General features: G+C 41.8%; 2 protein-coding genes across 2 annotated transcripts in view; one reads left to right on the plus strand and one right to left on the minus strand.

The window, feature by feature from the left end:
• ODR4 (odr-4 GPCR localization factor homolog) overlaps nt 1-2,844 on the plus strand; it is a 39,347-nt gene extending 36,503 nt beyond the window's left edge. Inside the window, exon 15 of the transcript XR_009154532.1 lies at nt 2,705-2,844. The gene's annotated coding sequence lies outside the window, so the exon portion shown is untranslated. The remainder of the gene's footprint in view (nt 1-2,704) is intronic.
• On the minus strand, nt 110-10,703 carry PDC (phosducin). The gene is made up of 3 exons (XM_058177872.1): nt 9,601-10,703; nt 6,789-6,952; nt 110-2,864 (listed from the first exon to the last, which is right to left on the minus strand). The coding sequence occupies exons 1-3, from the start codon at nt 9,662-9,664 to the stop codon at nt 2,337-2,339; spliced, it is 756 nt and encodes a 251-aa protein (XP_058033855.1). The 5' UTR covers nt 9,665-10,703; the 3' UTR covers nt 110-2,336.
• Between the last annotated feature and the right edge of the window lie 563 nt (nt 10,704-11,266).

Here is an 11,266-nt window from a genome sequence, read left to right on the forward strand (position 1 = left end):
TTAAAAGGTAAAAAAAGGGCTCTGACGATCACAACTGAGCCGCGCAATTGTCAGAGCCTTTTTTTTACTTTTAATAGCATTTTTTTACAACCTATTCGGCCAAATAGGTTGTTAAAAATGCTTTTAAAAGTAAAAAAAAAGATCGTGTGCCACAGCTGATCACCCCTGTTGACTTACCCCATGCCTCATTTTGGCGTGCACTGCACACGCACGCACTTCACTTTTGGTGCATGGTGCGCATTGTGCGAGCATGCGTGCAGCACACATGCGCAACCAGTAGTAAACCGGTTCAGATTTCACCACTGGACTCAAGCCATGTTGACTCTGTCTGATCATAATAGAATGTAGAACATAGAATACTAGGGTTGTCTTCTAGTCCAACCCATTGCTCAAGCAGACAATTCCAGACTCTTCTTGAAAACCCCCAATGATGGGAGCACCTACAACTTCATTCCACTGAATCAGAATCTTTTTTGTATCATGGTGATCAGAATTGGATGCAGTATTCCAAGTGTGGGCTTGCCGGTGCAATATTAACAAGTATTATCACTTATTTATTTATTATTTATTTTATTTTAAATAAATAAAATAAATAAATACTATCACTTCATGTGATCTTGCTCTGTTCTGCAACCTAGGACTACATTGACTATTTTGGCAGCTATAACACACTACAGGCCCATACTTAAGTGCTGGTAATAGCCATTTTAGCCATTCAAGAAAAATGAATTTTTAGGATATCTCGCTAAAGTGAAATTCTCACTTCCCCCTATTTTTAGTTACATTTCTGAAATGAAATATTGGAAAACCATATTTCCAATTATGACTGTCTTTTGGACAAGCATCAGGTGTTGCTATTTAAGTGACTTACTTAACTGCCCTTAATGAATGGGTAGACATCCCAGGAAATAAACTGTCCTTCAAATAACCAGACCCTATGCTGTAAAGGGCTTTATAGGTGATAACTTATCTTGGATTGCGCTCATAATGATTACCTGCAATCATTATAGCTCACCAAGCAGCAGAATTACATAGGCATAATGTAGCATGCTCAGAACCACCTCTGCTGCTGCAGTTTCTGGCTCTTCAATTAAAGTTCCACGAAGAGCTCATGAAAGTTGATCAAAGCATGAATGATTGTGAGGAGGGTTTCCTGGTACAAAAATGCATGCAATTGGTACACAAGATGAATCTGTGCAAGGGCCTTTTTGGCCACCACTGCCACCTGTTTCTTAAGCAAGACCTGTTAATCCAGGCGGACACCTCAAATTATACAACAGTCCTGATGATGGTACAACTGTTTTTAAGGCTAAAAATGGAAGACACCTGAACTGGGGGGAGTGGGAGATCCAAATATCTATAGCTAGTCAATCTTGCAAGGGGTAAGCTTGATCCTATTCCAACCTATCCAGATTCTGACACTTCTGGCACTGCAACAACATTCTGAAAACATCCCTGAGATGCTTAGATGCCTGATCCCTTAGATAACTATTTTTAATTAACTAAGCTATAACAGTTACGTTGTAAGATGTTATGAGTCTGTTGTATTTCTATCTTATATTTTTATTGGGTTCCACATGTATTCTCAAAAAGGACTTCTTGCATGAATATAGGACTTCTTGCATGAATATAGGTAAACCAAGGAAATTCAGAATTAGAAAACTGTTGATAGACCAAATCCTGACCAAAGTTGGTGTTCACCAGAGTTTAGAGCTGCCCTGAATATTCAGTGTTCAAAAGGAAACTTGTCTTTACCCTTAATGTGGCAAATGTTTTGCATCTCTAAAACTCTAATGAAATCAAAGTTTCCTTTTGAATACTTGCTGAAAGTTTTATAATGTTAGTAGCTCCATCCAAATATACCTTGTACAAATATACCTTTAGGGATTTGTCAACTTCTATATGTGTTTTACCTTAGCCAAATTCCTTCCAAATGAGAATTAAAACAATCTCACTTCCTACTCCTATCCTTCCAAAAAAGTTAATGTCAAGTATTAAACCATCTGCAGTGGTCTCTGAAAATTGCCCATACTGCCAAGGGTATAGTTATAATTGGATGATTTACATCTAACATTGCATCCCCTTGGTAAATAGATTTCACCAATCCTAATTTGTTCTCTTATTTCTTGAAAAAGTGACAAGAAGAGGAAAAAAACAAAAATGAATCATCAGGCTAAGATCTGGGCATCCCTTATTTCTTTTATATCTTTCTATACTTTCTTAACAAGTCTTTTCTATTGCATCTATATGCAGCATTTCCTACGTAAATTTGGCCCCAAAGGGGATCCAAACTAAAAATTCACTGAGCACAGATAATGAAATACTAGATAACTTATCTACTGTTCAATTTCTTGTTCATCCATATTATCATTGTCAACTTCTGGAATTCCTTTCTGAGGAAGTAACCCATACTCATTTAAGAAAGTCTCCACATCTGTAGTAGAAAATTCTCCATTCAATTGGTCAGTTACACTAATGAAATTGCTTACAAGCTGCCCACCTTTGTAGACAAGTAGTGTTGGAAGAACATCACTGGAGAAACGGTCTCCTGCCCCTGTGTTAGCAGCCTTGATTTTGCAAAATTTCACAATGGAGTACTCAGCAGCAAGACTATTAAGGCTATTGTTGAGTGCCTCACACTCCTTGATGTCATCTTCATAGATATGGACAATTACAGTGGTGGCTTTGTGTTCTTTCTCCACAGCTTCCAGGAACTCCTTCCCATCCTGCAGCTCAGAAACATAGCCGTGCCTTGGCGCAAAGCTCAATCGCTCGTGCATGTTCTTCATGCAGCGCTTCCGGTATTGCTGTAAACAACTCTCATCTTCTTTGACATTCAACAACTCATATTCTTGCACACTCATCTACAAGTAATTGTAAGAATACATTGAATTACAAGTGCTGATTTAATGGCCAAGCCATTGAAATGAGAAATGAGAGATTTCATGCAGTCTCGTGGAATATAAATAGAACATTTTATACTCAAAGAACCGCACTGAAAGTTCAAAAGCTTCCATGTAAATATATTTATTCCAATGAGCATTGGTAGGTCGTTGATCCTGATGCAGGCTTTCCATCCAATGTTGACAGTACCGTCAAGAGGATGATTTCTACTATATATTGTCACAAAATGAAAGTGAGTTGACTACAATATAGGCATTTCAATGATGAAACTGGATCAGAGAAATAAATATGGCATTGTTTGGTACAGGATGTTATAATAAGATATATCTAGTTTTGGAACAATGAGGATTCTATTCTAGTTGTGCACTGTCAAGAAACATCAACCTAGTTTTTGCCAATGACTTGGAACCATTAAACTTTTTCACAAGTTGGCTAATGCAAGGCATGGTAAAATTATAAAATGGTCATCTCCCAATATCCAGTCTGATCTTCGGAAATACATTTCCCTCGTTCTTTGTGTCTTTAACACTGCAAATGTAGTAAAATATTAGTAAAATATAAAAGTAGGGAAAACTATTTTCTATAGGAATCCTACTTATTTGGTTCTATGACAGGTAAAAAAACTTGTTGTCTTCTAGACTTTGCTCTGCTCCCAGCATCCCTCTTCTAGGCTACACCAAGGAGGAGTTTGCAACATTTCGAGTGCTAAAAGATCCCCAAAACTATTCCAGGGGTTAAAATGATCTCACTTACATGTTCCAGGAATATATGAAAGAGGGAGACTGTGGGGTCACACAGGCTTCTCCCCCATAGTTTCTAAGAATGTGGATTGTGTGACATGGCTTTCATACCCACACCAATTTATTAAATGGGATCTATCTTCTCTTGCCTGGAACAGTTCTGATTTCGAAACATGTATGATGCCATATTCAGTCTCATGCATATTAACTATACATCTGACATCATGGTGAAAATGTTATGTGCATTAGCATAACAAGCCTACCCCATATTTCTTGAATATATAGAAAAATTATCTGAAACCTTCCCCTGTGCATCTTTTCCATTACATCATCTTTCTTTCCCTCAGAAAGTCTGGAGCCGAGGGAGACCACTGTTCCTCAGATTGCCGGTTGTGAATCCCTCCTTGTGAAGTGGGGCCATAGGGGTCAGTTGGGCTTGTTAGTCACGTACCTGGCTCCTTGCTGTGTGACGACAGCCCTGCCCGAGTTGTTGGAGGTGGTTGCCGGGGTGACGGTTGAGACCCCTAGACTTATGGTCATGGGGGACTTTAACCTGCCTTCGTCCGGCACATCATCAGCATCGGTTCGGGAGTTCATGGCCTCCATGATGGCCATGGACCTGACTCAAGTAGTGGATGGCCCCACCCACATTGGGGGAGGCACACTGGATTTGATTTTTATCTCTGGTCAGTGGATGAGTGATCTGGTTTTAGGAGATGTAGTCATTGAGCCGTTGTCATGGTCAGATCACTCTCTCCTTCGTCTAGATTTTCAGACCGCCATCCAACACCGCAGGGAGACGGGACCAATACGGTGGTTCCGTCCCAGGCGCCTGATGGACCCGGAGAGGTTCCTGACGGAGCTTGGGCCATTCCCTGAGGATCTTGCCCATGGCACGGCTGAAGAACTAGTCGCGACTTGGGAACGAGCCGCAGCCGGGGCTTTAGACCATGTCGTGCCTTTGCGGCCTCTGACCCGGCGCAGGTCTCAACCAGCTCCTTGGTTCTCTGAGGAGCTGAGGGAGATGAAACACCGGAGAAGACGCCTAGAGAGTGTTTGGAGATCCAGCCGTGCGGAGGCTGATCGGACACTAGTTAGATCCTATAGTAGGACCTACCTAGTGGCACTGAGGGAAGCGAGACGTTGCTACGCCTCCTCCCTCATTGCGTCGGCAGATAACCGCCCAGCCGCCCTGTTTCGGGTGACTCGTTCCCTCCTTCATCAGGGGGAGCGGGATGACCCGTTGCAGGGATGTGCTGAGGAGTTTAACGGTTATCTATATGATAAAATCGTTCAGCTTCGGGACGGTCTGGATCAAAATTGCGGCGATTCAGATGGGGCGTCTGAGGGTGGTCTTGTTGACATTGTTTGGGATGAGTTTGACCCTGTGGCTCCCGAGGACATGGACAGGTTGTTGGGTAGATTGAATGCCACCACGTGTTTACTGGACCCGTGCCCCTCCTGGTTGGTACTGGCCACTCAGGAGGTGACACGAGGCTGGCTCCAGGCGATTACGAGCGCTTCTTTGTTGGAGGGAGTCTTTCCGGCCGCCTTGAAAGAGGCGGTGGTGAGGCCCCTCCTCAAGAAGCCTTCCCTAGACCCGGCTGTTTTAGGTAATTATCGTCCGGTCTCCAACCTTCGCTTCGCGGCGAAGGTTGTAGAGAGTATGGTGGCACATCAGTTTCCCCTACACCTGGATGAAACTGTCTATCTAGACCCGTTCCAGTCCGGTTTCCGGCCCGGTTACAGCACTGAGACGGCTTTGGTCGCGTTGGTGGATGATCTCTGGAGGGCCAGGGATAGGGGTTGTTCCTCTGCCCTGGTCCTATTAGACCTCTCAGCGGCTTTTGATACCATCGACCATGGTATCCTGCTGCGCCGGTTGGAGGGATTAGGAGTGGGAGGCACCGTTTATCGGTGGTTCTCCTCCTATCTCTCTGATCGGTCACAGACGGTGTTGACAGGGGGGCAGAGGTCGACCCCGAGGCACCTCACTTGTGGGGTGCCGCAGGGGTCGATTCTCTCACCCCTTCTGTTCAACATCTATATGAAGCCGTTGGGTGAGATCATCAGTGGCTTCGGTGTGAGGTACCAGCTGTACGCTGATGACACCCAGCTGTACTTTTCCACACCGGGCCACCCCAACGAAGCTATCAAAGTGCTGTCCCGGTGTTTGGAAGCCGTATGGGTCTGGATGGGGAGAAACAGGCTCAAGCTCAATCCCTCCAAGACAGAGTGGCTGTGGATGCTGGCATCCCGGTACAGTCAGCTGAGTCCACGGCTGACTGTTGGGGGCGAGTCATTGGCCCCGATGGAGAGGGTGCGCAACTTGGGTGTCCTGGATGAACGGCTGTCTTTTGAAGATCATTTGACGGCCGTCTCCAGGAGAGCTTTTTGCCTGGTTCGCCAGTTGCGCCCCTTTCTAGACCGGGATGCCCTATGCACGGTCACTCACGCCCTCGTGACGTCTCGTCTGGATTACTGCAATGCTCTCTACATGGGGCTCCCCTTGAGGAGCACCCGGAGACTCCAGGTAGTTCAGAATGCAGCTGCGCGGGTGATAGAGGGAGCCCCTCATGGCTCCCATGTGACACCTCTCCTGCGCAGACTGCACTGGCTGCCTGTGGCCTTCCGGGTGCGCTTCAAGGTCTTGGTAACCACCTTTAAAGCGCTCCATGGCATAGGGCCGGGTTATTTACGGGACCGCCTGCTGCGACCGAATACCTCCCACCGATCCGTGCGCTCTCACAGAGAGGGACTCCTCAGGGTGCCGTCAGTTAGGCAGTGTCATCTGGCGACACCCAGGGGAAGGGCCTTCTCTGTGGGGGCTCCCACCCTCTGGAATGAACTCCCCCCAGGACTTCGTCAACTTCCGGACCTCCGAACCTTCCGTCGCGAGCTTAAAACACATCTATTCATCTGTGCAGGACTGGATTAGATTTTAATTTTATATTGGTTTTAATGGGTTTTATTATTTATATTGTTTTTAAAAAAATTGGGCCATGTAGAATAAGCTTTTTAACTGTTATTTTACTTTGTATTTATATGTACCTTTTTATTTGCCTGTGAACCGCCCTGAGTCCCTAGGGAGATAGGGCGGTATACAAATACGATAAATAAATAAATAAATAAAAATAAATTTACCTTACGACTGACTCGTTCTCTGGTGTCTCTATGATCTCTGCTTTGACAGTTGTAGGGCGAAGAGATTTGCCTGATGAGGAGCTCTCTCTTGCTTGGAGGAAGATGGTCTTGGTCTTGGCTCTCCAATTTAAATTTTCTCCAGTCATTGATCACCCCTTTAGGTCCTAGAAGAAGAAAATGCTTCCATTTTGTATTATTTAGCTTTATTTTCTTTTCATTTTTTTCTTTTTAATTATCAATTCTTTAGATGCTTCAACAAAGAAGGTTAGTTAGGAAAATAGAAAAGCAGATGCATAGGCAGATATCTCCCCAATGGAGGCTGAAAAATATTGCTTTATTTTTGAAATAAAATTTCCGCAAAAGCTTTTCCAAATTCAATTCACTCCAAAAATTGTTGTATTGCAAACGCCTCAGAGTTGCTTTGGATAGTGAAATGGGTTGCATATAAATTAGACAATAGATAGATAGATAGATAGATAGATAGATAGATAGATAGATAGATAGATAGATAGATAGATAGATATAGATAGAGCTGTATCAGGAGGCATTTGGGTGCAAAAATTCATAGTTATGTATCTTATACATACTACAGTTCTACTGGTGGACAATTACATAACATAACATAACAAAGTTGGAAGGGACCTTGGAGGTCTTCTAGTCCAACCCCCTGCCCAGACAGGAAACCCTACACCATTTCAGACAAATGGCTATCCAACATTTTCTTAAAAATTTCCAGTGTTGGAGCATTCACAACTTCTGCAGGCAAGTTGTTCCACTTATTGATTGTCCTAACTGTCAGGAAATTTCTCCTTAGTTCTAAGTTGCTTCTCTCCGTGATTAGTTTCTACCCATTGCTTCTTGTCCTGCCTTCAGGTGCTTTGGAGAATAGTTTGACTCCCTCTTCTTTGTGGCAGCCCCTAAGATATTGGAACACTGCTATCATGTCTCCCCTAGTCCTTCTTTTCATTAAACTAGACATACCAAGTTCCTGCAAACGTTCTTCATATGTTTTAGTCTCCAGTCCCCTAATCATCTTTGTTGCTCTTCTCTGCACTCTTTCTAGAGTCTCAATATCTTTTTTACATCGTGGCTACCAAAACTGAATGCAGTATTCCAAGTGTGGCCTTACCAAGGCATTATAAAGTGGTATTACACTTCACGTGATCTTGCTTCTATCCCTCTGTTTATGCAGCCCAGAACTGTGTTGGCTTTTTTGGCAGCTGCTGCACACTGCTGGCTCCACTAGGACTCCAAGATCCCTCTCACAGGTACTACTTATTGAGCAAGGTACTACATATACGGTACCTGTGCATTTTGGTTTTTTTGCCTAAATGTAGAACCTTACTTTTTTCACTGTTGAATTTCATTTTGTTAGATAGCACCCAATGTATCTTCTGGAGTGTTGGCTATTCCTGCCAGCTTGGTGTCATCTGCAAATTTGATGAGTTCCCCATCTATCCCCTTGTCCAAGTCATTGATGAAGATGTTGAAGAGTTCTGTGCCTAAAACAGAGCCTTGGGGTACTCCACTGCATACTTCCCTCCATGTGGATGTAATTCCATTGAGGACTACACGTTGAGTGCGGTTGGTCAGCCAGTTACAAATCCATCTGGTGGTGATGCTGTCTAACCCACATTTTTCTACTTTATCTAGTAGTAAGTTATGGTCTATTTTATCAAATGCTTTACTGAAGTCCAAGTAAATTATATTGACAGCATTCTTCTGGTCCACTAATTTTGTCAATTAGTTACTTGAGGTGATTGTAAAAGATCCAGCTTGGACTATTTACCATATTTTTCAGAGTATAAGACACACTTTTTCCCTCCAGAAAAGTGGGTGGAAATGTCTGTGTGTCTTATACAGTGAATATTGTGGTGGGGGAGTGGGATTGGTGCAGGGCCAATCAGCTGTTCTAGAATGGTGGCAGTGGCGAATGGGCTGTGGTGATGGTGGCAAACAGGCCGCAGTGTTGAATGGGCCGCTGCGAACAGGTGTCATCGAATGGGCCGTGGCAGCAGTGGGAACAGGCTATGGGGAACAGGCCATGGTGAATGGGCCATGACAGCAGTGAATGGGTGGTGAAGAACAGGCCATGGTGAATGGGCCAGATGAATGTAGAACCTTACTTACTTACTTACTTACAGATGGATGCTGGGAGGCAGAGGCAGATTTTTTTTCTTATTTTCCTCCCCAAAAGCTAGGTGTGTCTTATAGTCTGGAGTATCTTATAGTACGAAAAATATGGTATTTCTTTTAAGGAGAATATGGGGAGAGGAAATGTTGTAGAAAGCTTTCCAAATCCTATAAATTTCTCTTAGGAATTGTGGGTCAACCATTAGTGAAGTTTTTTCCAGAGCTTCCTGTTATATATCCTATGTCCCCATATTAGAATCCTAGATGGCTCTCAGTTTACCTGATTCATACTTGAAATACCATTTTTACACACATTTTCTGTGGCCATATACTGATTATGCACAAACAAGTTAGTGTTAACTCCTAATGACCATAGGGACACTATACTTGATTTTAGCCAAAAGGCTGAGAAGATAAGAGTTTTGTCCATATATATATATATGATTTTACTTTACTTTATTATTTTATTTATTTTATTATTTTATATACTTTTACATACACGGAGAGACACAGACACACACATATATAATTTAGAATTTATGTATATATTGAATTAACTCTACATGCCACCTCTATTCTACAACATGTTCTTGCTGCTGCCATTACAATTCAATGTTAAGCAAGGTGTCCAGAAATCAGTCATTTATCTTTTGTATCAGGGATATTTTGACTTGATTACCTGTATGTACAGCTTCTGGGGCTTCAAGTTCGTCTTCCAAATTAATACTTTGTTGGTGTTCCATGACTGTAACAGGCTAGTAGTCAAACAGACAAATAAAAAAAACATTTACACATAGAGTTTATGGGCAAAGACTATAGACTTCTAAAGTATACCACCACATAATTAACAAGTTATAGCCGCAGGTAGTTCATTTTATGAAATCCTTATAATTCTCTTCTGAATATTTGAAAGAATAAAGGAAAAACGTGTCTAGCTCATAAAAGGGATTATAAAAATTAGTCTAGACTGACAAGTAGTCTCAAGTTGTTATAGTGTGATTAAATGTCATATATTCTTTTATCAGATATTCCATTTTTTTTAAAAAAACTTATATTATCTCTGCATCCTCTCCCCAGATACACAATATACAGTCATTTCCAAGCAAAATCTGGACAGCATTATTTCCCTGTAATATATGTTCATAAAAAACATAAAAGTGGAGGTATTCAAACAGAAAACACATCTCCAGAAAACTTGGTTGTTAAAAGAACCACTGTGGCAACTGTGTAAGCTGTGATGAAATAGCATTTGTTTTAAGGCAAGAGGAAGCAGTGTTTCCAAGGCTAAAGTTTATGTGGCATGCCAAGATCTATTTAGAAAATGAACGGAATCATATTTTCCAACTATAGTTACAATTTCAGAGTTTTATTCCTTTTGTCTTTTGTGGTTGACTTATGACCACAATTGGAACTAGAATTTCCAATGTCAAGTAAGGCGCCTGATTTTGCCACCTTTTTTTGCCATAGTTGTCAAGCGAATCATTTTAGTTGTTAAGAGAAACAAGTGATTGTTAAGTGAATCCAGTTTACTCCATTGACTTTGCTTGTTGGAAATTGGCTGGGAAGCTTGCAGATGGTGATCTCATGACCCCAAGATACCGCTGTGAATACATGCCAATTGTCAAGGACTTCAATTTTGATCACGTGACCCTGGGGATACTGCAACAGTGGTTAACTATGAGGACTAGTTGTTAAGTCAATTTTTTAAGTGCCATTGTAATTTTGAATGGCTGCTATATGGATGGTTATAAGTTGAGGTTTTTTTCTTTTTATGACCCTCTAATCCAGGGGTGTCCAAACTTGGTCCCTTTAAGACTTTTGGACTTCAACTCCCAGAGTTCCTCAGCCAGCTTTGCTGGCTGAGGGACTCTGGAAGTTGAAGTCCAAAAGTCTTAAAGGGACCAAGTTTGGACACCCCTGCTCTAATCCCTTTCATTGTCAATGAATCAAACCAAGCTTGATGTCTCTTTTTTTTTTTAATAAAGCAAAGTTTATCAATTTTAGAATTAGTATAAATAATTTTGTTTTCTGGCTTATTAAACCATATGTTTGGATGACTACCAAACAGCGAGACAGAATATATTGTTGTTGTTTTTTTAGTTCTTTTGATGGAAAAAATGAGTAAATAAAAATTTAGGGAATGAAAGTGAAATTATATATTACCTACTCACTTCTTTATGAATTAAAGTTTTCCTGGCATTCTAAATAAAATGATGCAAAAGAGCAAATGTATCTGGATATGAGAAATATTTGCATTTAGTCTGAAATAGTTCTACTATTGCTTTGACATGCATTTGGCTATAATTCTAAAGCAGGGGTGTGAAGCTCGATTATATTGAGGGCCG

Source organism: Ahaetulla prasina, chromosome 3 (genome assembly GCF_028640845.1).
Source record: "Ahaetulla prasina isolate Xishuangbanna chromosome 3, ASM2864084v1, whole genome shotgun sequence".
NCBI lineage: Eukaryota > Metazoa > Chordata > Lepidosauria > Squamata > Colubridae > Ahaetulla > Ahaetulla prasina.